The sequence below is a fragment of the Thamnophis elegans genome, chromosome 7, assembly GCF_009769535.1.
Source record: "Thamnophis elegans isolate rThaEle1 chromosome 7, rThaEle1.pri, whole genome shotgun sequence".
NCBI lineage: Eukaryota > Metazoa > Chordata > Lepidosauria > Squamata > Colubridae > Thamnophis > Thamnophis elegans.
This window is the reverse complement of record NC_045547.1, coordinates 35,705,430-35,732,882: the sequence shown is the minus strand read 5'-3', so window position 1 is coordinate 35,732,882 and position 27,453 is coordinate 35,705,430. Positions and strand designations below refer to the sequence as shown.

General features: G+C 36.6%; 1 protein-coding gene across 1 annotated transcript in view; it reads left to right on the top strand.

Moving 5' to 3' along the window:
- Nucleotides 1-9,718, top strand: part of ANO4 (anoctamin 4) — a 108,953-nt gene extending 99,235 nt beyond the window's left edge. Inside the window, 6 exon segments of the mRNA XM_032221164.1 lie at nt 1,444-1,586; nt 2,188-2,340; nt 3,934-4,081; nt 6,365-6,484; nt 8,445-8,550; nt 9,527-9,718. Of these exon segments, the coding sequence (XP_032077055.1) occupies nt 1,444-1,586; nt 2,188-2,340; nt 3,934-4,081; nt 6,365-6,484; nt 8,445-8,550; nt 9,527-9,718 (862 nt within the window).
- The last annotated feature ends 17,735 nt before the right edge of the window (nt 9,719-27,453 follow it).

Genomic DNA, 27,453 nt, shown 5'->3' with positions numbered 1-27,453 from the left:
CCATAGCATTCCAGTCGCCTATCAGACACCAACTTTGGTATGGTAGATTTAACACTAAGTCCATCATATGTTTGTAGATAGTATTTATAGTGTTCAGTGCATAAATCCCCAGCACACAAGTTTTTTTGGCCATCTAGTTCTGTTTCTACCCTTACATATTTACCATCCTGAACAGTTGTTATTAATTATGGTTTTAATTGGGGGTTGATATATGGAATACTGCCATTAGTTTTATTTGATTCTGCTGAGCTAAATTCATCTAATTTTTTGTAAATTAAGTATTTTTTTTTTCTAATATATGTTTCCTGAAGACACATTATATCCTTTTTTTAAAGTGGTGAAATAGGGTTTTTTTTCCTTTTCGGGGACGAGTTGGCACCATATATGTTCCAGATTAAGCATCTTCTTACATAGTTAATGAACTGTTTTTGAAAAGTCTGTGTCCATAGCCCTCAACTCATCATTTGTTCTTATTTCTTGCTGGTCATATATTTGTCTCTCAATTTGTTTGGGTGTTTTCTCCTCAATGCCTTTCTGGGTCTGTTGTAATTCATTTTTTTTTTATTTCTCTAGAAATTCTCTGGCCTTTTACACAGTATTTAGTCTAAATCTAAGGATCTTTTATCTTTTGTTCCAAGATAAAATCTATGTCTTCTAACTTTTCCCAACAAAATGAGTAGTTTTAATATTTCGGTCAGGAAAGAGTAGTATTTTCTCATACATAGGATTCTAATAGGAATTTCTTTCAAAATAACTACATCTACATTGTTGAGCTTCAATTTGGATTTGAAATGGCATTGAAGGATTTGTTCTCGTTACTTTCCTTTAAAAAATGCACCAACGAATCTTTTGGAACCTTTCTTATTGTCATATAAAAAGAGTTAATTCTATATATTTTGCCATATATGGATTTTTGGGGGGAAATCTACTTGCCAAGCAATCACCCAGGACTTGGATCACCTTTTCCTGGATATCTTCATCTGGGTCCTCCAGAATAGCTCTAAGTATTAAACAATACTCATTTTGATGAAGTTCCAACAGTGATGAGTTATAAAGCTCTCTCAAACTATATGCCCATGGCGTGGATATGTTCTTATTCCATCCAAAGGAATTTTCAGCATCCCACCAGCCTTTCAATAGGCGCTAAGAGCCAAAGTGTCATCTTGCTGAGAAGAGATTCAGCTTCAGACATTCACAGCTATGTCCACCACAGCCGAACTTAGCATTTTTGGCAATCAGATTATTAGTACATTGGTTATTCCAATTTTTATTTTATTCTTTAAGGTGCTTATTTTAATTATGTTTTTGTTAGGTGGTTATTTTTATTGGGATTGTGTAAAAATGAGTACCTCTATTAAAAAAAAAAACAAATGTATGGCAAAAATGAAAACTTCAAATTTACGTGATCTGAAAAATATATAAAAATAATATTCACATATGCAGGATAATTCAGAACTGGTGGACCAGACGAAGACTGCGACAAGAGTATGGTTCACAGCAAAAAACAACTTTACCACAATGGGAAAAAGACTACAACTTGCTGCCTTTGAATGCCTATGGACTCTTTGATGAATACCTCGAAATGAGTATAAACAATTCTTTCTTTGTTGCCTGATTCTGGTGTTGTTTATATATTACCCATGGTCTGATATAATGTTTTTTTTAAAAAAAATAAAAACTTCCAGGAGAGTGTTGCATCCATGACTCTTAAGAGTAAATACTATGCCTTCTAGCATTTCAAACTATAGCATTGATAAAGAGGGGGTACTGAAAAAATAAACTGATTTAATCTAGAAGCTTAGATTCTTTTAATTATTTTGGAGATGATAAAGCATTGTATATTTTGATTTGATTTGATTTGATTTGTACCTTGGCATTTTAAGCAGCAATGTTTAAGCAGCAGATTTACAGTCTGCAAATCTATAGGTGCACTGTTTATTCTGGGGTAGACTGATTCCAATCTGTATAGAAAGAATATCTACTCTTATGAATATGCCATTGTTAGTATTTAATGTTGTGGGTTGCAAAAGCAATGTTTATTTCTATATAGAAATCATAAGCTTTGTATTTGTCCCTTATTCTGAATTTAATTTTTAGTGTACACTTTTATTGGCCTTTGATCATACACAATATGCGTTAAATATAAGTGGCTAAATATGACATTCCTTCTCTCATTTTCCTTCTCAGTCCTCCAGTTTGGATTCACAACCATATTTGTAGCAGCTTTTCCACTTGCTCCACTTCTGGCTTTATTGAATAATATCATTGAAATACGCGTTGATGCATACAAATTTGTCACCCAGTGGAGACGGCCATTAGCTTCCAAAGCAAAAGATATTGGTAAACAGAATATTTAATGGGTGCAAAGTGTTGGTACGATAGCAAATTGAAGTCTAAATTTGTAATCTAAGATTATCTAGTCGTCTTCTGGGATGTTTTTCAGACTAATTTATCAGATCCTGTCTCATCCAAGAAGTGACAGAGTCCAATCTTGCTTAGCTTTGTTTCAAGATCAGCCAAGATCATCTGCTAGTGATTACTTGGATAATAAGTAAGAGCCATAATCCAATTGTGCTAGCTCATTACTGGTATAAAGCCTTTCTTTAACAATATAGACTATTCTATATACACATACACATATCCTCCCAGCTGCAATTTCCAGAAATATTGTTCAAGGAATGGCTTATTTCTGAGACAATTTTATTTGCTCATTTTCACTTTAAAAAAAAATCAAAAGTGAATTAAGTATCAGGTAGCTAATAAAGTAACAGCCAATAAAGTATCAGTAGGTAATACCACAAGGTGTTTCATACTTTGAAGAGACCATTTTTAATAAGCTTGCTATCTTGGACCTTGCCTTTTCAAATTCTCCCATACTTGTAGCATTGAATTATAGTGATGTGAAAAATGTTTGAGGCAAACAAAGCAAGGGTAATTTCCAGTTATTTCTATCCAAATCAAAACAAGTATTTAGCCCATGTCTGGAATAGATAGTGTGTACCAGGCAGAAACTGGGAGGGAGAGGAGCCAAATGAGGATACAGTGGTATCATAGTGGAGGTGGTGAGAGAAAGATGTTGGAAAGGTAAGAAGATTGGTTGAACCCATTCATTCATTTCATTCCCTTGATGCCACCTTTCATTAGCTTGCCTGTCTCTGAACTTTTCAAAGACTCTTCTCTCCCTGCTTCCCCTTAGCTGCTATCAATGTCCTTAGCTTCAAACTTTGTTATAAGAAAAGGAAAAGAAGACACTGTAAAGATCAGCAGGCAGGCTAATGCACAGCCCATGGGAAGGACAAAGAAAAAAGCTTACCCAGATTTTATCTTGGTTGAAACCCCAAACAACCAAGATGTTGCGTTTCCAGAATGTTCCAACAGAAATTCCGAAACAATATGTACATATCCACTTCACAAAACACATTCTGTATTTCAAGCTTCTTAAATAGCAGAGTTGTGCTACCATCATTATAGATCATAATTATAGTCCAATGTTAGAATATTTTGATATACCAAGCTGGATCCCGTAAATCAGATTTCCTTTGGTGCTTTCCAGATTTGGTGAGTTGTAGATGTCAGACTCAGGGTGGCAAGCTTTTAGTTTTAATACATTTATAGATACCATAGGAGAATAACAACTTAGTCTACAGTAGTAAACATTAATAGGAGCCTGGGAGCACCTTTTCCAACTAGCACATTGCAAAAACTTATTAATAGGATTATCAATGGGTACTAACAGATTCTGATTTTTTTAATTCATTTGAAAAAACATCTAATGGGGAAATCTTTGGTATTGACATTTTGTAGGCATACGTCTGGTAGACCTATCTAGAACTGGGCCATAAATAATGTTGATTAAAGTAGTGCATAAATGCTACAATTTAGCTAATAATTTCAGAAGCTGAAACTGACATGCCTCTTCTTTTCTTTTGTTAGGAATCTGGTATGGAATTCTTGAAGGCATTGGAATTCTTTCTGTCATCACAAATGCGTTTGTTATTGCTGTGACTTCAGATTTCATTCCACGGCTTGTTTATGCTTACAAATATGGACCATGTGCAGGTCAAGGAGAGGCTGGACAAAAGTAATTTTTTAAGAAATATGCCACAAAATAATCCAAATATCTTTTGCAGTTTCAGTTTTAGAACCTCATAGTAACATGTCTAAGACCTCATTCAGTTTTCCGTAGGTAGGACTATGAATTTTTTCATGAGATATTTAAAAAGAAATATCATTGTTAACCTTCTTCTTTGCATCCAAATTATTCTGCTGCTTGACTCTACTGCAAAAATAATAAAAATAATTTGAGGGAGACTAAATCACCAATAATACAACCAACTTTTATTAGCTATTTATGAGAAAGCAGGCCACAAAGTTTTTTAGAAAGAACAAGTATTCTGATGCTAATAACTAAACAAATATATTTGTGATTGTCATATTAAAGATAACTGTACTTTAAAAAATATTAAATAATGCCACCACATAAAACAATATGTTCCTCTGTGACCAATAAGATCTATTATTTCTATTTTGATATTTCTTTTCTATGAAATAAACCTCTCAGTAATATATAGGCTTTTGAATGACCACAGATGGCATATCTATATATCTGAATCATAATAAGCTAGGCAGCATTTGTTTCATTAACAATTTAGATGTGTTATATTTTGCATTCCTGCTATACAGAAAGCTATTTTGGAAATTTGAATTTTCTTATGAGTGAATATATTTGGATGTTATTGCTGCTTTGTCACAGAAGGATAAAAGACACAAAGTTATAATTTTGGGTATGCATTTCTGCTCATTCATTAATGAGTCAAGGATTGACTTAATTTCAGACAGAGGGAAAGCCTACAGTATATTCTCTTGCTTTAATTTCTATAAAAAATTCCTGTAAAGGTGAGTGTGAGGAGCTGAACTATTGATTATTCTTTCTAGCAATGTATAGCTGCATTGCTTTTTCTGAGGAAATACATTTTAAGCTGCATTATATGTAGTTTTTCATCTTAAGCTGCTAGTATTAAGAACAGTGGTGAGAACTGGAAGAAACGTAGCAGTTTAAACAACCCATTTTATAAGAAAGTCAATAAAGTTATGTATTTAATCCATCATAGTGACCAGTAGAAAGTGCTTGAACTCCACTCCAGTTGTAGCTGTCAACCGATCACTGTCAAAAGATTGCCGTATCCGGGGGCTTTTTCAAAGCTGCCCTTCTTCCTATGATGGGCTCCCCAGAGCTTGAGTTGTTTGTATCCCATTTAGGTTCAGAAAGGGGCTTTATTAGGGGTGGAATGACATATTTTTTTTTAAATCTTGGAAGTAATGAAGTCTCATGTAGCTAATGATGTGATCATATGCTATATCTGAGGACAAATAAAGGTAATTCTAAGACAAGGCAATTCTACAATATTGTCATTTGTATTTAATGACATTTCATTGTTATATGTTATTTTTTTCCCTAGGATTAATAAACTGATTTGAAGTTTAAAAAATTCATACGTGTGTTGAGCCAATTGAAGTTGAAAATACAAAAAAAAAATCAGCATGAGAGAAGTATATATTTAGCATACTCACAAATAAATATTTAACTAATATATATTATAATAGTTTGAAAATAAAAGTATTATTTAGGAATAATATAGTAACATAAAAATGGTTGGATCCATACTGCATTCGGTGTGTCCTATTCCACTTCATCCCATTCATTTCAACTGAATCAGTATCATCTAAGTTTGCTTTTATTAAGATTCCATTGAACCCAATGGATATTCTGTAGTTTTAATTTTGTTAAGTTTGTTCTTCATTCCAACTGTGAAAAAAGTATCTTTTCCTTATAGGCCTTTGGCTCAGTATTAAAAATAGATTAACTAAAAATTGATTAATGACTAAAATAAAGTATATTCATTTGCTGAATTACTAACTAGAACCCCATGTGCAGTTCTCCATTGACTGGGATTTCTTTTTAAATAATTTTATATAACGTGATTGCAGAACAAATATTTTAATTGAGAATCAGTATTTTTCTCTTGAAGTTATGAAATCCTAAGCCCTTTAAAAAACTGAATAATTTTGTGTTTTTTCCAGATAATAAAATCCTCGGTGTATATTTATCTCAACATACAAATAACCAGACTAATGCTTTGGGAGAGATGTTTACTCTTATTTTCTCAATTATAAATGATCAGAAGCTTGGCATATAATTTCTGTATTATTTTCGTCAATCCAGAATTAAATCCAACAGCTCCTCCTAGGATGTTCATTGTTAGCAAATGATCTAAGTAACATGGACCTGAGTTTTTGTGAGTACTTACTACAGAATCTGGTGTAAGAAGGCTGACTTCTGACTAAAATCATTCTTTCTTTCTAGGTGTATGGTTGGCTATCTTAATGCAAGTTTATCACTATTTCTGGTGTCTGATTTTGAACATCGTTCAGAGGCATCATCAAATGGAAGTGAGTTTTCTGATGCATCTTTAAAATATTGCAGGTAAAGAAATATGTGTGAAAATGCTGCATGTTTATCAGAATTTTTACTGCTTTACCATCATTAGTTTTATTCAAAACAGTAGACATCTTTTTTTTAAAAATAACATTGACCTAAAGACAGGTGTCAAACTTGCGGTGTCACATTGCTTTCATGTAACGTTTTGTGATGTTTTCCCCCTTCATGGAGCTGGAGTGGGCATGGCCCGGGTGTACACATCCATCCTGCGGGCCACCAGTTTGACAATCCTGACCTAAAGCAATAGTAGCTACAAAAATCCATTTTCAGAAATAGAAAACTTTAAATGATTGCCCAAGTAAAATAAAAACTTTTTATGCCATATGAAATCAAATCAGGATTTTCCTGATTTTTTAGGTCTTCATCACAACTTCCATTAGCAATATGGGATGGTAAAAATACTAATTTATCCAATGTAGTGCATATGAAGCAAAGGACTAAGATGCTTATTATAGAAAAAGCTAGAACATTATCCACTCACATCCACAGGGAGGGGACAAACAGGCAAGGTAGCTGTAGCATGATAAAAACCGATATGCATGACATTGAATCATGTACAAACTGGTAGAGCCTCAATCATACCACAATCACCATCTTGCCTGTTCTGACATCCTCCCACAGATACAAGAGACATTAGTAGCTATGGAGACCATTGGTATCTGCCTTTAAGTTGTGACTTGTACAGGTAGTTCAGATCATGACTATTCATTCAGTGACTGTTGTTACATCGGCATTGAATAAGGGAGACCTAGGATAAGTCCTCAGAATTTCGGATTTTGCAGTGTCCTGCTGGTCACATGAGCATAATTTCCAACATTCCTTGCTGACTTCCCACAAGCAAAGAAAATGGGTAAGCAGCAGGAAGTCAGAAGTCACAATGTCAGCCTTACTAGGTAGACCCAATAAGAAACATAAGTTATTTCTACTTCATTGTAAAACTACCGGTATATTAACAGAATCCTATAAGTGTGAAAGTACAGTTCTCTCTGCCATCAGCTTAAGAAAAGTCCTTCCTAAGCTTTTTTTTACGCATTATGCAGCTATGGGCTATGCTGTCCCTTATCTGACTGTTCCCTAGACAGCATCATTTTGCCTATTTTCCCAAAGACATTTTACCATACTATTGCAGTTAATAATAGGAGGCCCCCACTTAACAATCCGTGTGCTCTTCATTTAACAATGGCAATTGGAACTGCCAGAATTGGCATCACTAAATGGCATGATCATGTGATGACACACTTTACAACCATGTTGCTTACTGATGGAGTTCCCAATTCCAATTGCCATTGTAACCTGAGGATTATCTGTAGTCACATCAAACCTGTTATGAAAATATAACAGCTCTTAAATGTAATGCAGAAGCTATGTTTGAATTTTAATACCAAAAGATGAAGAGCAAGATATAGATAGAAGAGGGAAAGAAACACAAGAAATAGGTAAGAAGCACAAGTAGTAAAGTAAAAACCAGAGATTTACGTAGATAAATGTGACAACCTGTGACATATGATGACTTAACCCATTGATTTCCATGGTTGATCTGATTGGTTTCACTAGCTTGTCAGGTGTCCCCTTTCTTCCTCATCATTCCATGTGTCCCTCACAAAGATACGTACTTAGTGGAATGGGATGTCAATGACAGATAGGATTGGTATGTCATTCTTCTTCATATTATTACCTATATTTACAACTGTCATACTATTCTCTTTAATGGCAAACGAATTATGCAAATATAAATGGTTTAAATCATCTTCTTGTTTGTCTAGAAGCTCAGTATGTTGGGAATTTCCATAATCTTTTCAATACCTTTGGTTTCAGTTATTAATGGGCTCAATGGTGAACAAAGGCTTCACGAAAGACTTAATTTCATAGTAGTGTTGATATATATTCGGTAGATATTTTGAATTTTAATAGACAAAATTTATCCTTTTTTTGCTTGTCGTTTCAGGTACAGAGACTATCGTGATCCCCCTCATTCTCCAGTGCCCTATGGTTACACACTACAATTCTGGCATGTCTTAGCTGCACGGTTAGCATTTATTATTGTTTTTGAGGTAAGTTTCAGTTTTGCAGCCTTCCAAATGTAAAACCTAAAAATGACTGAACTGCAGAAGTGGTATTCAGCAGGTTCTGACCAGTTCTGGAGAACTGGTAGCGAAACTTTTGAGTAGTTCGTAGAACCGGCAGTACCACCTCTGGTTGGCCTCACCCCCATCTCTTCTCTGTCTCCTGTCCCAGCTGATCGGGAGGAAATTGAGATTTTGCAGTTACCTTTCCCTGGAGTGGGGAGGGAATGGAGATTTTATGGTATCCTTTCCCTGCCCCACCCACCAAGCCACGCCACGCCCACCAAACCATGCCCACATAACCGGTAGTAAAAAAATTTGAAACCCATCACTGTTGAACTGCTACTTAGTTGTTCAATGTCAAGGTATAAAATGCTGATACTATTAACACTGGGTATAATAAATTCTGGTTTCCTAATAATGGCCTGTGCTCACTTTTTTTCTCTTCCACTATCTATTGAAAGGTTGCTGAAATGTAAAAAAAAAAATTTTTTTTACAACACTATTCATATAAATTCACAGTATAAGATCTTCCTATGTGAATCTATTAATTCAAAATAGCTCTTGTTTTTATGTAGGATGGCTCATAGTACCAGGGAGGTACAGAACATATTAAAATTTAATTTAAATAGTACTAAAAATAAAAAAACAAAAAAAAATTCTTAAATGTATCTGGATTGTTTCCTCCTCCTATCTATTTCTTTATTGTAGTGAACTAAATACACTGACACTTGCTATTTGAGTACAATAAGAAATAGATACCGGTAGTTGTTCTTGGTCTCTTTGGGATGTGAGGATGTTAATAGAAATGAAGTGATTCTTTTAAAAAAGGAAATACAGAAATATAAAGAGTGTGTGGAGACGACTGTATTTTTCCCATTACATTTATTAATAATAAAGATTACTGTAAGTGTTCATGTTTTTATGCTAGTAAACTCACATGCTGTTAAAACTTACTTCACAGCACCTTGTGTTTTGCATAAAACACTTGATTTCCTATTTAATCCCAGATCTTCCTAAAGATCTAAGGGATCGTATGAGAAGAGAAAAATATCTGATTCAGGAAATGATGTATGAAGCCGAACTTGAGCGCCTCCAGAAAGAACAAAAGGAGAAGAAGAAAAATGGAAAATCTTACCACAAGGAATGGCCATAACTAATGGAGTGAGCGTTTCTAAATACAGGTGTAAAGTAAATTCTCAATTAGACTGTAATTTTTCAAATAAATCAAAGTTCAGATGAGTATTTTATGAGGACATTGAATAGGGGTACCGAACACAAATCAGTAACCTGCATGTTTTCCACAGTTAGTGTATTTTCATTAAAGGATACAGTATAACATACTTATATCCAGCTATGGATAGGTTTTAGCAATATATTTTTCAGAGCTGTGCAAAGCATCCATAGAAGGCAGTTAATGTTCCTTGAAGCATTAAAGTGGCTCTATTCTGCAAAAGGATAAGCATACTAAAGGTAATCCTTTTTTAAAAAAAGAGAATGCCTCATTTAGCAACTATCCAAAGTTATAATGGAAAAAGTAACTTTATAAACAATCATTGCATTTGCAGGTCTGTAAAGTACAGGAATGCTGAAATATAAGCAACGTTGTAGTTTAACTTACCAATTGCTTTGCGCTTAACTACCAATTGGTTGGTGCCAATTGTGATTACTAAACAAGAGGTACCTGTACTTTGAAGACTTTTTACTGGCTGCCTGTCCACCATGTGTGCATGCCCAGGCCACACTTCTGCTGGAAATGCAGGAACACACACAGGTAGCCATTTCTTCTAGAGGAAGTGGATTCTTTAATATTTCAAGAATGTATTTTCACCAACATTACTTCATGTGGCTCCAGGATAATTTATAGATATTAGCATTTCTCTTCTCTTTCTTTGACATATAGACTGCTCAAAAAAATAAAGGGAACACAAAAATAAGACATCCTAGATCTGAATGGATGAAATATTCTTATTAAATACTTTGTTCATTACATAGTTGAATGTGCTGACAACAAAATCACACAAAAATTATCAATGGAAATCAAATTTAGCAACCCATGGAGGGCTGGATTTGGAGTTACACTCAAAATTAAAGTGGAAAAAAAACACTACAGGCTGATCCAACTTTGATGTAATGTCCTTAAAACAAGTCAAAATGAGGCTCAGTAGTGTGTGTGGGCTCCACATGCCTGTTTGATCTCCCTACAATGCCTGGGCATGATCCTGATGAGGTGGCGTATGGTCTCCTGAGGGATCTCCTCCCACACCTGGACTAAAGCATCCCCCAACTCCTGGACAGTCTGTGGTACAACGTGGCGTTGGTGGATGGAGCGAGACATGATGTCCCAGATGTGCTCAATTGGATTCAGGTCTGGGGAACGGGCAGGCCAGTCCATAGCATCAATGCCTTCGTCTTGCAGGAACTGCTGGCACACTCCAGCCACATGAGGTCTAGCATTTTCTTGCATTAGGAGGAACCCAGGGCCAACCGCACCAGCATATGGTCTCACAAGGGGTCTGAGGATCTCATCTCGGTACCTAATGGCAGTCAGGCTACCTCTGGCGAGCACATGGAGGGCTGTGCGGCCCCCTAAAGAAATGGCATCCCACACCATCCCACACTTACCCACTGCCAAACTGGTCACGTTGGAGGATGTTGCAGGCAGCAGAACGTTCTCCACGGCGTCTCCAGACCCTGTCACATCTGTCACATGTGCTCAGTGAATCTCCTTTCATCTGTGAAGAGCACAGGGCGCCAGTGGCGAATTTGCCAATCTTGGTGTTCTCTGACAAATGCCAAACGTCCTGCACGGTGTTGGGCTGTAAGCACAACCCCCACCTGTGGACATCGGGCCCTCACACCACCCTCATGGAGTGTTTCTGACCGTTTGAGCAGCCACATGCACATTTGTGGCCCGCTGGAGGTCAGGGCTCTGGCAGTGCTCCTCCTGTCCCTTGCACAAAGGCGGAGGTAGCGGTCCTGATGCTGGGTTGTTGCCCTCCTACGGCCTCCTCCATATCTCCTGATGTACTGGCCTGTCTCCTGGTAGTGCCTCCATGCTCTGGACACTATGCTGACAGACACAGCAAACCACCTTGCCACAGCTCGCATTGATGTGCCATCCTGAATGAACTGCACTACCTGAGCCACTTGTGTGGGTTGTAGACTCTGTCTCATGCTACCACTAGAGTGAAAGCATCCTCAGCATTCAAAAGTGACCATCAGCCAGAAAGCATAGGAACTGAGAAGTGGTCTGTGGTCACCACCTGCAGATCCACTCCTTTAATGGGGATGTCTTGCTAACTGCCTATGCTTTCTACTTGTTGTCTATTCCATGTGCACAACAGCATGTGAAATTGATTGTCAATTAGTGTTGCTACCTAAGTGGACAGTTTGATTTCACAGAAGTGTGATTGACTTGGAGTTACATTGTGTTGTTTAAGTGTTCCCTTTATTTTTTGAGCAGTGTATGCCATCTTTCTGCCAACACGTTTTGGGTCTGGAAATATGACCTGTTTGCTGTATATGCATGGATCTCCTCTTCCAAAGATAGAGAGGAAGAGGGGAATGCCATGCATACTCAGTAGTATCTGATACCTACCTCCAAGATATTCATTTGCAATCTGATTATGTCTCCTAGACTGCAAAAAAAAGCTGAAAGAAAAAAACTAGAGAAATATATATTGCAAAAACTATCCAGTTTTAAATTAAATTGAAACTTATTTTTAGCGTTCTAGTAACCATATTACAATCATAGTACAATTTTAAGGATTCAGGATTAATTACTGTAATATACATTTAATATAGAAAAGGCACATGCACCCTAATAATTTAACAGGAAAAGAAAGTGGAAATAAAAACTATTAACGCATAAAAGTTTTAATGAGAGCTCAGCTGATTTTTGTTTATGTTGTGTAGAGCTGGGAAGGATTACTTTTTTTTATTGTTAAATTCCTTGTGAAAAACAAAAATTCTATGAATGAAAGTCCCCATAAAAAGAAAGAGCAACTCTTTTTTTCCATATTGATACTGCTCAAGCCTGGGGACAAGTGATATATATTCAAGATTCACTTCAGATTAGGGATACAATGCAGTATTCTGACAATCTAAAATAATGTTTAGATATTGTGTTGTTCATATCTGCACATAGCAGATCTATAGTCTTTTCCTTTTTTTAAGTGGAAATGATGCAATGTCAATTGAAAGTGAAAATGATGCAATGTCAATTCATGGGCAATTTTAAAACAGCAAATGGGGCAAAATATTTCCAGGAGTTTATTATTTGAAATAATGAGGTACCCTGCATATGATTACTTTTGAATCTAGAAAAAAAAGTTTAACATACAAACAAACAAGTAAACCTAATGGATCATTTTTCAGCCTGATTGCTCTTTTCTGTGTTATGTTTCATCTGACACATTTGAGTTTGGAAATAGAAATATATATAATATTACCACTGATTAATGTAATATATATTAGCAAAGCATATTATAGTAGCATTTTTTACTGTTATGTACATTAGACATACTGTTTGCATTGCAATTTTTAAAGGAAATGCTATATATCATTGATGAATATGTACTGTATATATTGTTTATTTGTAAATACCAAAAAATAACATGAAAATCAATTTTACACACTTATAGAATACCATTATCATAAAGCTATATTTAGCATTCCTACAATTATATAATAAATTTTAAAACATGTTATGAATTAATTTTTTGCTTTTATGTTTATTTTTCAAAGAATAAAAAACATATTTTATAAAAGTGTTATGATTTTGTCTTTTAAAAATATTACTCATTTAAATCCACATTATATTAAGAAATTGGTTGCTCCCAAAATTATAAGGTACCCATTCTCTGACACCTTAAAAAATTCCCAAGTGAGCACAAAACCACAGTGTTTTCCTATGTAGAATGTTAGCACACATCCATCTCCTTGAAGAATGAAATATTCTAGGAAATATTTAAAAGGCAGAATATTTCCCCTAAAAAAGAAATAAAAATCTTAAGAGACACAGAAATTCTGCCCCAGCAGATATTTTGGAGCCAGTTTATCTACAAGACAAAAGACCTCCAGCTCCATAGTGGTAGGATTAGCCCTCACTCAAGATCCAAACTGTACAAAGCCATTAAGCCATCATAGGAATTGTCCAAAGCCCCTTCATTAAATCACCCAGCAAGATTCAACAAAGCCTGGGACTCAAGACAATCTACAAAGTTACCCCTTATGGCCCCATGGGAGTCTGACAACCAATCAGAATACCTGTCCTGCAATCTGATGGTCATTCCAGCATGTGTTTCCAGTGTGAATCTTCCAGTCTTCGTTAGTGTCATTTCTCTTGGTGATTTTTAAAAAAACTTAATTGCAATAGTTATTGACAGATTTATGGCACTTTATTTTTCTCCTATTAATTTCCTTATGTACTATTTATAAGAATGGTATATGATGTTTACTATTCCTTTTCTAAATTGTATTTTATTGATTATATGATCTTACAATTTTGCTATGCAGGATGATTGAAAAGATATTGAGTCTTCAGTTTTTTAGTCTTTATCCAGCTGAAAATATTTCTAGTGGATGACCCTTTCCATTCCCAAGCAGTAAAAACAGCTTGAAGAAGCTTTCTCCCAGGTGATTAGCCCATCTCAAAGGATTAGCCCATCTCAAAGGTTAACTGTGAGTTGCTACTTTGAAGTACTCCAGTGACATTTCTTATATCAGCCATGGCTTTTCCCTGCTTAAAAAGAATTAGTAATAAAAGCCATTCTTTGGAAATTATCGCTTCAAGTACTAGTTGTTAGTCTGTGCATCAATATTTAATTTAGAATTTGCAGAATAGCTGCCAAAGAATGAGAACATCAAGGGAGATGCCAGGCTAGCAACAGACCCTTAATAAAATTTATTCAGAAATACATCCAACAGCACCAGGGGATCCTTCCTCAATCTGCCTTGGTGAGTCCAAGTGGGAAGGGCTGCCTCCAGAATTAGGGTCATAAGAAAGTTGGGATTGCCAGGCAGATCTTAACAGATTTTCCCTGCCCTTTGGACTGCTCACCCCAGCACTGAGTTGATTAACAAGAAGGAACTTGTGTTTACATTCATTGGAAAGGAAGAAATAATAAGCAAGGTGAGTAATATGGAATTAACATTAAAAGAAAGTGATAAGGCTGGTTGTTTGCCTATTATACACTCACGAGGCAAAACTTATCAGCTATTGACTTATTAAGGTCAAGGCAGGGATCTTATTAATTTCAGGCAACAGTGCCAACTGTAGGAAACAATTAATTAAGGTCACGGAGTAGAGCTTAACTTGCCATTAGCACTTATTAGGGAAATGTTGCACTGCAGAGAAAAGTTCCTCAGGAAGTTAGAAGAAAATGGCTCAGGCACAGGATACAAGTTCTCTGAAACAGAAACTCCACAAACCTAGTGGAGAAGAGTGAGTGGATCTCTTCAGTGCTTACCCACTGAAGACACTAATCCAAAGTAACCAGTCCTCCAAAAGGGTCATTTGCCCTCTAACTGCATACTTCCTACTTTTACAAAGTTCCTCTTATTTGTTATTATTAATACTCTGAAATATAGAGGACTTTCTCAAAAAGTGGAAAGGGTTCTAAGTATCTATTAACTTGTTAAAAATGAAAAACAGATGAAAATGTTCCTCAGTTTTGATATTTCAAGAGAGTATCACTGAGTAAAAACCAAAGATTGCTATATGCTCTACATTACTGTATTCCATGGGTTTCATTTACAGAAGTTTGTTTTTTATAGAAATGCTCTTCTTTTCTGTTTTGTCCTCTGAATCAGCCTTGTTCAGGAGAAATCTGTAATACAAATTAAAAACAACACAACCTTTATTCAAAGGAAACTTTGTTTCTTTACCAAGGCCACATTATTATTTATTTATCAATTTGATCTATGTGGCCGCCCATCTTACAAACAGATTCTGATCAGTTAATAAAATAATAAAACCAAAAGCAAAATTGATAATGAAAAAATAGCAGGAAACAGATGTAAAGGAACTGAGAACAATTTTGTTTGTACAATTTCCATCATTACAATAAAGCCCAATACTCAAGTGAAAAGTCAATTCTTCAAGGACTTATAGAAGTCAAACAAGGTTCTAGCATTTAAAATATATGGATAGAATATGTATTATTTCAGATTTGATTCCAAATATCAAGGTATATAAAAGCAGAAATGTTGTACTTTTCTGGAACTTTTTAAAGCAGCTACTATGCTTTTCTTGAGCAGAGGCTGAACTCTGCAAGCACCCTGTGATCCCAGGGAAAAAATTGTGACATCGACTTCTGTCTGTTGCTGTCAATTGCTATATTTTCATTCCTTTGTTCGTCAAATAGTCTTACTGAAATCAAATCTGCACAGCTCTATTAATATATACTCTTAAATTCCACTGAAACAAATAAGGTTGGGGAGTTGGGTATTCCCCAAATACCCAAAATCCACTGGCTCTAATTCATTGTGATCTAATTGTAAAAAGGTCATTTAAATTGCCTTGTGATCTGATCATGAAGTTCAGTAGAGTGATATAGTTTAGATAAGCATCTTGAATCTGACACCTATATATTTAGTAAACGTTACCCAGTCACTGATAATTTAATACTTGGAAAAAAGATACTGAATTGCCCTGTAAATTTTGATTTGTACCAGAAATCTAATATCAAACTTTGAAATTTAAAGCTACAAATATTCTATTAGCATACTATCAAACAGGAAATAGGTACATCAATAGCACTCTTAAACCATACTTACAAATGTATCTTTCCAATACTGAATATTCATCATAAAATTCATTTTTGTTGTTGAGGATTAATAAAATCCTCCAGTTACAACCAGGAGGCCAGCAACAGCCTATGCTGAGCCCTGATTGGTCAAGGCGCAGCATAGACTGTTGCTAGCCAGCCAAACCGTTCTGATTGGCCAGGGTACTGCGTCAACAGTTGCTGGCTGCTACCCAGCCTCCCATTGGTTCCTGGTTAAACAAATGTAGTATAAATACCTTGGCGCAGTTTCTGACCTTTTGAATCGCTGTCACTGCTCTGTTTTAAATAAACCTTGTATTCTTTGGAAGTCCTGGCTCTCACGTCTTCCCTTCAACCCTCGATCTTCAAAATTTGTAAACACAAGTCTTTGGTCTATCTCTTTATTTAAACTGTTACATACTGACAATCAGTATAGTAGTTTCCACCAAGGTCCTCTGTTCCGGTGGGAACAGTATTCAAATCTGATTGGTCGAAGGGTCTGACAGCTCCCTATAAAAGGGCTGCTGCCAGACAGAGCCTTTGCTGGATTGTACATAGTTGTCACTTAATAAAGAGCTGTTGCTACTAAAGCCTGAGTCTGCCTCATCCATTCACCCGATCTAACACTGGCGATGAAGATGGGATTGGAAGGCAACTAGGCACCAAAAAGAGCGGAAGCAATCCAGCAAGTCAATCCAGCCCGGAGTGAAGCATGGCAGAGAACAGCCATCTTAGCAACTAATTCAAATTCGCTTGCCAGAACAAGATGACGATGCACACCCCACCAGCTCCGTATGATCCAGCCACCGAGCATTGGGACTCCTACATGATGAGGTACGAATGCTTCCTCGAAGCCAATGACCTGGACCTGTCAGATGGCCAGAAAAAAATCAATGTTCCTGAGCTATTGTGAACCAGAAGTGTTCGAGACGGTAAAAGATTTGTCTGAACCAATGCCACTCCATTCGATTACTTGGTCGGTCCTACAACAGACGCTGCAGACACACTACGCTCCCAGACCATTTAAATAGAGACAAGGGGCATGGCAACCACGACCAAAGCTTTCTATCATTTTAAACATTCCAAACATAACATGCTGAAACAAAAATGAAAGTTGGAAATGTTTTTGGAAGTAATGCCATACAAAATAGAAACTTTACCCCTGGAATTTGTTTCTAGTTGCCAAACATACTATCTTGGCATTAGCAGATAATAGTCTGTCACACATCTGCTAATGCCAAATATGGACTTTTGAGGAAATGAATATGGAAAAAAGGAAATAAGTTTCATTAGGCTTTTAATTGTTTAAATAAAAAAAATAGTTTAAACCTTTTATTTTAACATTGTTAGCCATTTTAAGCACATGTTCCTACTTGATTTATAAATCAAGTATATCAGCAATTACTAATTTGCATCTTAGTCAAGAAAATTGATAAATAGCTTTTTATACTACATAAGAATTCTAACACACAAATAATGTATAAGAATACATAATTTTGTGTTACAATATCACTGATATAATACAAACATCAGAAAAGATTGCAAGATAATTTTTAATAAACTGGATGTGAATTTCCATAAATATAAATTAGATAGAATTACCTGTTAATAGACATAATTGTTCCCACAATAAATGTAATCAAAGCACCTAATGTGCTGAAATATACTGAATACCAGTACTCTTAAAGATTTGATCTGAAAGGAAAAAAAGTTTAGTATTTCCTGTTCTGTTAATTAGAGATCACTTAAAACAAACCACAAATTTAAACTGCTTTAGCATAATAAATATATTAATGTGACTTCCCTACTCAGAACTAAACATATTTGAAAGAATCATTTTTAACAAAGAAAAACCACTCCTATTCTGTTTCTATTATGCCGTATGACCAATGCAGCAGGTCATACCTGAAGGCAAAAAATATTCTACAGAACCCACAGGGTTGAATTAATTCCAAATGAAGAATCATTGGTTTAAAAAGAAAAAAGCTTTTTTTCCTCACCTGGTTGAGAGATAAGCTAATTATCTTCTTGATGGTGAGCGACCATAAGGTGGGTGCCTATATAAAAGTTATACATAAATAAAACCATTAGGTCATATTAATAAGAGAACTCTGCCAAAAAAAACATCAAATCCAAAGATCCAGATTGCAATCTTGGATAAATATTAACAGTTGCAATTATGTAACAAGCTGGTATAATTCTAAATTTTCTAGCAGGCTGATATGAACATACTGTTTATGAATCCATGCACCTACATAGGGAGATGTACGTTTGATAAATTTTCTACAGAGTGGCAGGCTCATAAAATATCATTGATTTATCAAAAAACACTTGGTAATAAAGTCATTTCTCATTTTGTCCAGCCCAAAGATTATCTATAAGAAGATTCTGATCCTCTCCGGGAATCTTGCAAACCAGGAAGTTGCATGTTGAAAAGACACATAATGGCGTCCACATTCAATATATTATGAAATATAAGTGAATTTCTGAGAAACACTCATCTGAAATCATCAGAAATGGAGAAGTGCTGAAAAATCCAACTATAAATTATTTAGGTCAATATGCAATCAATGCTGAAAATGTCATAAACCTGACTCCTATCGTGGTATTTTAATATTCCTTTCTTAAAATGTTGGATTGTTCTTTCAGCTGTGTTCTTTACCTTGGTGTTTGGACTGCAATAAATTTATCTTCAGTTTGTTTCTTTAAGTTTCCAATTTCTGATTTCACGTTCTCCTTTTGATAGAGTTTCGAGTCTAGGCTGGCTATATATAGGCAGTTGTTAATCCTAATTCCTGATACATAACTTTCAATCTCAAGCACGATACGAGAAGACTCACTGCTAATTTATAGCAGAGCAAATGGTGGCAAATACTTGATCAAAAACCTTTCTGTATTCTTCCATATTGAGGAGATTGGTAAGCAAAAGTTTTCCAACAGCCAAAGAAAGTAGAACAGGATTTAAGTAGATACAAAGATATTTGGTGATGATATTGTTCCTATGGCAGATTCCCATGTATTAAGAGGTTTCCTCTGCTTACCCTTACTGACAGTCAGGATAGCAACTGATATAAACGCACAGCCAGTACTTACACAAATGAGGAATTTTATTCCGGCCATTAAGAAGTTAAGAAATCAACTCTTAGCCTGTTTAATTTTCATCCCCCTGAAGTCTCTTTCCTTTACTTTCCCCTTGTGCTTTATTTTGGTTTATTCTTCCCCTCATCTCAATTATGGATACTGGAACATTTGTGAATTTTCCTCTGGTTGTCTTGCTGTTTAAGAAAACCTTTAACTCACAATGTACAATTGTCTAGCATCTGACTCTCCATAGTCGGAATAAAATCAGTCCTCTAAGTCTATGTCTTTCCACATTTTCACAAACCATACCAGAATTTTCCTCCAGGTTTCCTTCCCATCTGAGGGGCAGAATCTCTGTATTTGGCAGACTCCACTCTACTCCACATTAACCAGGTGATATCCAGCCTGAGCTGCAGCATCTGAAATAGCACACCTCATTTCTCTGCTCTTCCTGGCTCTTTTGATATCTACACTCAGACTTACAGATGGTATTATAGATGTCTTCTAGCATTTCCCCCTTTTCTGCCTACATACTGTGCTCTTGGTTATGTGCTGAGTCAGCTGCTTTTCTTAAAAAAAGAAAACATGATCTTGGCACACATCCATTATTTTCTTACAGGGAGGCACTTCAACCTGTCACCACTGGCTCAAGCATGCTGTAACACTCAGGACTCCAGTCACAGAAAGTCACTTGGGACTTGGGACCCAGTGTTTCGGTCGTTTTGGGAAAAATAGAGAAGAGGGAGTGATATGTATGCTGTTTTGTTCTCCAGAATAAAAGCCAGAATATAAATATAAGAAATGACCACATGCACTTACACAACACATATGTTTGCAGTATATACAGCACCAAACAATTTCTATGTATAAGTGTGAAACATCCAAAGAAATTTCATCTTGATTGATTTCTAGGGCCTACCTTTAAGGAGCTGGCAAAGGTCTAGTAACAATCATTTCATGGCATTAGTTTGTAGTGCTTGGTTTTTGAGCAGCCAGTATTAAACCTTCTGTTTCTTTCTTGACGGTCCCCATCTTAAGCCATGTCCATGTATGTTGTCATCACGTTTTCCTTCAATGTTTTTCAAGTGCTGTCCATGCAAAGCTTCGGTTTTCCATCTATTTAATCTGTCATCCAGCTGTTTTTCCTTATATTCTGCCTTTGTTTCTGTTGTTTTTATAATGTTCTCTGTTTTCACAGCCTGCAGCAATTTTTCTGTACTTTGGATCACATAATCATTCAAACTTTGTTTTTCTTCTTCTTCAGTTTGATGGATTTGCAATAGCCCTCTGCCCCCTATTTTTTCTGGCAGATACAACCTGTCGATGTCACTTTGTGGATGTAAAGCGTGGTACATATTCAAACGTTTGCGCCTTTTCTGGTCCAAGTTTTCCAGTTCAGCCAAAGTCCAGTTGATGATTCCAGCTGAGTAGTGTATCACTGGAACTGCCCATGTATTAATGACTTTAATTATGTTTCCAGCATTCAGCTTTGATTTTAATATTTTGCAGACCCTCCTGATGTATTCCTTTTGCATTGACTCTTTGACTTTTCCATTCAAGATGTTATCTGCTTCCAATATGCTTAGGTATTTGTAACTGCCATCCTTTGCTAATGCTTTCATGATGCTTCCATTCCCCAGTTCTATTCCTTCTATTTTTTCCATTTTTCCTCACTGCATGGATAATATAGCACATTTTTCAAGTCCAAAGTTCATTTTGATGTTGCTGCTGAACAATTGAGCTGTGTTGAGTATTGATTTAAGTTCAGTGGAGCTTTTCCCCTACATTTTAAGTCATCCATGTATAGTAGATAGTTTATCTTGCCATGTTGGCGTGAGATGTGTATCCCAGTTTTGTGTCTTGTAGGTTTATTGTCAGTCAATTATTATTATTATTTCTTTTATTCATTAAACATGAAACTCAGTCAACTGAACATTCAAAAATGCATCACAAATACCATTGACTGGTACTGATGGTTGATACAGGTTGCTGCCAGCATCCTAGGTATAACCACGTACCTTCTTAAAATATATGATGTTCCTAGTAGCTCAGTTTTTTGCAGTTCTGCTGGTGTTATTTCAGGAAGCTGCAATTTCTTTATGTGTTTTGTAAAATTCTTGGACATGGTACCGTGCCCTGCTACTCCCAGCCCAATAATCATCACTATATATTGGAAAACATCTCCCCAGACTACTGATTTTAAGCCACGCTAGTTGGAAACAACAGATATAACCTATAATAAAATATATGTTCTGCCTATATAAACATGCATATGAAATCTGATCTTTGCACAAACTACCCACTAAATATAAAAGTATTGGCATACTGTAGATCATGTATACATCCATTTGCCTTTAGAAAAGAAAATTTTAAAAAGGTGAGCTTTCTGAATACATTTTTTTCAATGAAGATTGTTCTGTGCATGTGCAGAACAGAAAACCAAGATGGCACCGCAGAGGATAGAACCAGTACGGTCATGTGTCTGCCAGAGTTACTATAAGGTGACCAGATTTTCAGATTGGAAAAGAGGGACACCCTTGACCGGGGGGGGGGGGGGGGGGCTTGATTAAAAAAAATTTTTTTTGTCAAAAGGTCACCCCAGGACACTGAAACCAGCATAAATACGAATCTGTTGCCAAACAAAATTTTGATCACGTGACCATGAGGATGCTGCAACGGTCGCTAAGTGTGAAAAATGGTCGCAACGGTCGCTAAGTGTGAAAAATGGTCTCAACGGTCGCTTTTTTCAATGCCATTGTAACTTTGGTCACTAAATGTTTTCCCCCTCCTCGAGACTCCTCACTTCTTCCTTCATTCCTCTTGCTTATCTACCTTCACCTTATCTGTCTTCTGCTCTTTCCCTCTCTTCCTTCCTTCCTCCCTCCTTCCATCCTCTTCTTTCCTCACTCACTCCCTTCCTCCTTTTTTCTCTTCCTTCCTCCTTCCATTATTTATACGATATAAAATTCAATGAGGGTGAAACACACCAAATCTGGCAAAGCTGCCTTGCACCAACCTGGCCTGCCCATAGAATAGCAGCCACTTTGAGACACATAAACCTGGTCTGAACATATTGCATCACAAAGATTTGCAAAGATCACATTTGCAAAAAGGAACATTTCTTGTAGTAAATACATTTTATAAACAATTTAAAAGTAAAAATCCACCCAAAATAATAAAAAAGGTATTCTATAAATAAAAGAAATCCTTAAAAACCATTGTTAAGTATTACACCAGCAATAATTTATACTGTCACCATTTCAAACTATCATCAGAAATACGAATCCGTTGCCAAACATCAACATTTTGATCGCGTAACCATGAGGATGCCACAACAGTCGCTAAGTGTGAAAATGGTCGCTAAGTGTGAAAAATGGTCATCAGTCACTTTTTTCAATGCCATTGTATCTTCCTGATTATTAAAAGTGCAAATTCACTCAGTGTCAATCATGACTCCTGAGTCCATTTCAAAGTATTGTGCATAGAAATTTTAAAAATGGCTTGTTTCAATTTATTTTGGATAGAATCTTTTTTTAAATAGTCTAAGACAATTTAAAAAAAGAATCAACACAGAATACCACTATTTTAAAAAATCATATGCACAATAAATAAAATATTATTTTAAAATACATTGAGCCTATACTCCTTACAGTAAATGACTCATCTGGAAACAAGCCAATAGCATTTTTTGTGCTTTCAAATTTACAGATGTTCCAAAATCAGCTTAAAGTCCAAATATTTAAAGACCACCCCCCTCAAAGCTATCTTACCAGAGCTTTAAATATCTTCTGGGGAGGCCCTGTAATCCCATTCATGACAAAGGTAGGGCTTTCTCAGGAGGAAGGTTTCAGCTGGTGCCCATCCTTTGGAAACCTCCTCCAGAGCAGGGAGCCCTAACCTGCTGCCCATTCAGGAAGGCTGTACAAATTATTCTGTCTTCTAGAGCCATTGGGATTTAATATGGTTTTATCACTGGATTTTCTTTTTATTGTTTTTGTGGAATTGTTACAATGATTTTATAATAATATAATTTTATTTGGCATTTTTGTTGCTGTAAACTGCTGAAAGCCCCTGATAGAATACAAATTATTTAATAATAAATTTTAAAAGCTGGGTGCAAGATATGAAAACACTGCAAACTATTGTTCAAGATAATTTGAGAAAAGGGAATCATTCACCAAGAGTGCTAATAACTACTGCTAAGTTAGAAATTTAAATTAATAAAAAAGATGCCACTGAAATCATCTGTTTTAAATTATAATCCCTCTTCCTGACAGTGGATCAATAAAAAAAGATTATGCCCAATTCAAACTGGAAAAATACATTTAGCTCAAAAAAATAAGATCGTCATGGTGATGAAAGAACATGGCAAGTATCCCTAGGAATTCTTTGTCTCCAGGCAAATAAGGAAATACCTGTTGCTCTGGTCTTTAATGCAATTCTTGCTTAAGGCAGAGCCCTCCCCCGAAAAAATGCTTCTGCCGGGCTGCGAGAGCCACGTGGAAGTTGTCTGCACAGCTGAAAAAAGGACTGTTTGCTGGGCTGGGAGTAGGAGACAGCCCCCTGCCTTCTCCCCCTTTGGCTTTGCGGAGTTCCCAGCCAGCACGGGCGGCAAGTCTGGATGGAACCACGTGGAAGTTCTCTGCGCGACCGGCAGCCGCTTTTTACTCCCGAGTAAAATTTTTACTCGGGAGTAAGTAAAATTTACTCCCGAGTAAAAATTTTTACAAAACATGATTAATTTTACTCACCACCAGTAAGCGCAGCTGCAACTCCAACAAGAAAGACAAAATAAAATGGAGACTCCTCTGCGTCCTCAGCTAAGGAGTCCAGCCAATCAGTGAGCTGGTTGGCCAGCTCACTGATTGGCTGGAGTCCAGCCAATCAAATCAGTGAGCGGCAGGCTGGGCTGGCTTAAATTTGTAGGTAGCATAAAACAGAACGATGAGCCAGCCCAGCAGCTGATGGGCGGGAGCTGCCAGCGCCAAAAAAAGCGTGCCTTTTAAAAAAGCGGGCGGGACGCGGGAAAATGCATCAAAAAGCGGGGGTGTCCCGCCAAAAGCGTTATGTCTGGTCACCTTAAGTTACTACCTATTCAGCCAAACCAGACCGAATGGTAGGAACCCACCTCTGGTGAAGACGATGCTCTAAGGTTGTCCTCCCATGCAGAAAAGAAAAGAGGTGGGGAAGTGAAAGTGACGTATCAATTGCATAAAAAGCTATTAGGCAAAGAATATAATGGGATTTCTGACTTGAAATGCTGTTATCAATTGCTGAGCATTCAGCTGGGTTCTCTTTATATAATGTGATTTTCTACTGAGTTTACTTTTGGTCTGAAACCATTCCATGTTAAACCATGGCTCAGAAAGATAAACCTTGTTCTCATTGCATAAGCTAGAGGTGTATGAAAATATAAAGTTACCACCAGGTAAACATGCTATTGGTTGTAAATGGATTTTCAAAATTAAAAATATTCTAGATGGGACTGTAACCCATAAATCCAGGTTAGTTGCACAAGGGTTTGCTCAGTCAGCCAATGACTATGATGAGGTCTTTGCACCTAGTCTAAAGGCTACAACATTACGTGCATCATTAGTTGGGTTAGCAATATATAAATCATATAGCAATGCTATACCTGTTTCTTTAAATCATACTATAAAATGTGATTGGTTGCTGTTTTCCTCAATCGGCCATAAGAGGGAGCCAAAATGACTGTTAGCTCTCTGTTTGTTAGATGCTGGGCTGATCTGGAAGTGCCGTGAGCTACTGTAAGTTTTGCAACTGTAAGCAAACTTTTTGTACTGAACTGATTATATGATACAGGACTATGTTATTTGGATTATCCCTTAACTGAAAGACATTGATGACTGACTATCTTATCCGTGTATGACTTGGACTGTTTGATGGACTCTGATACTTCTATTTCCACGAAAGTAAAAGCCTATTTAAACTGCAGTGTCTCTGTATGTTGGTTTGTGTGTTCTCCAACAAAACTCTCACAACGCTTCTCTGAACATTCTCGCTCTCCCAACGGGGAGCTTACCTAACAATACCAGAAGATGATCTCTATCAGGGCAATTATATAGAAAATGTTTTTATGCAAGTTATTAAATTTGGTAAGATTAAAGTCTAACAATCAAGGAAAGTCTTCAACCAACCGAGTGGGAGAATTTGTCTGAGAAATCATTGCTGGTAGATCTATTTGAAAGATATAAATTTAGTTGGCTAACTATAATAAATACCATCCCTTGTAATTTACTTTTGAATATTTAGATTGCTGGGTTGATATATGGGAAATTACAACTAGTTTGTAGGTATTAGCAATAGCAGTAGACTTACTGTATATACTCGAGTATAAGCCTAGTTTTTCAGCCCACTTTTTGGGCTGAAAAAAGCCGCCTCGGCTTATACTCGAGTCAGTGAAAAATTTGCCCGAAATGGAGGAGAAAAAGGGGCGGGGCCATGCCGCTGGGTGACACTCGTGAATGGCCCAGTGCCCCTGTGAGTTTCCCCTCCCTCTGTGTCAGTTTGCCGCGCAGCGCGCATCGCACCATCCCCCCTCCTCACGTTCTAATGTAATGCAGGGCTGTCTTACGATTCCCCTTCCTCCCCCTCCTGCCGCTCTGCAACGATGTCCCACCTCCTCCTTGTTATGGCAAGCAGCCACATAGCGATGTCCCACCTCCTCTGGTACAGTGATCCAATGATAGGAATCACTGTGCCGTGTGTCATAGGAGGCGGGACATCGCTCCCGCGGCTGCACGGGACATCATCATCACAGCGGGACATCAGCATCATGAGGTGAGTGAAGTATTTCATTGAATACACCGCTAGTTTACTGTTTTTCTTTGAAATAAATATTCAAAAACATTATTGGTATCTATTTTTATTTTTGAAATTTACCGGTAGCTGCTGCATTTCCCACCCTAGGCTTATACTCGAGTCAATAACTTTTCCAGTTTTTTGTGGTAAAATTAGGTGCCTCGGCTTATATTCGGGTCGGCCTATACTCGAGTATATACGGTATATACCGCTTCATAGGCCTTTCAGGCCTCTCTAAGCGGTTTACAGAGAGTCAGCATATTGCCCCCAACAATCTGGGTCCTCATTTTACCCACCTCGGAAGGATGGAAGGCTGAGTCAACCCTGAGCCGGTGAGATTTGAACCGCTGACCTGCTGATCTAGCAGTAGCCTGCAGTGCTGCATTTTGTATTGATGGAACTGAATAAAAAGTGTCTCATCGCTAACCCACACCAAAGTTTTTAGGTTACCAGAAACTATTACCTAAACAGAGGGATTATTAAGCATAAAGGTACTTTTGTATGCTTTAAGTTTGGCCCATAAACTGTTAAATTGGAACCTGTTTTTTGAGAAGTTAGAGTAGACATTGACCATTAGTAATAGATTATTACTAAATTTTAGCTGCACAAATGTTGAATAGTGCCCCACTGGGTCAAATTATAATGCTTGAACATAGGTCTGTATGCTTAGGTGTGGTTGAATCCCTAGCTAGAATAGAAAGGGGAATAAAAAGGCTGAGTAGCTTAGAGTTGCTTCATGGGAGGAAGAGGCCAGATTCCTGAAACTTTTATCTGCCTGTTCTCAATAGAATGCAGTTAATCTAATAAAATTCTTGTAAACTACCACATAATCTATCTCATCCTGCTCTGGGAACTACTGCAAACACCTATACATACTTATTAAAAAGCTGTTATTTAGCCAGGTTTCTTGAAGCTGAAATTCAGCAACATAATTCATGAAAGTCTGAAAGGGAAATACGTGGTTTTAAACTTTATATTCTAAAATTTAGGGTAGTAGATTATAAATCCTCTTTAATAGATTAAATTGGGTTCTTCAATATATATATTAAGACACTTGGCTATATCTGGATATTTTTAAAGACATTTTGGAGGAACCATCACAAACTGCTCAAAATAAAAAGCCATACTGTTGAGATTAATAGACAAGAGCAGGTGTTTTCTTCAACATAGTTTTATTTTCTAAGAAAAGACTTATTTCATAGAAAGGATCCTGCTC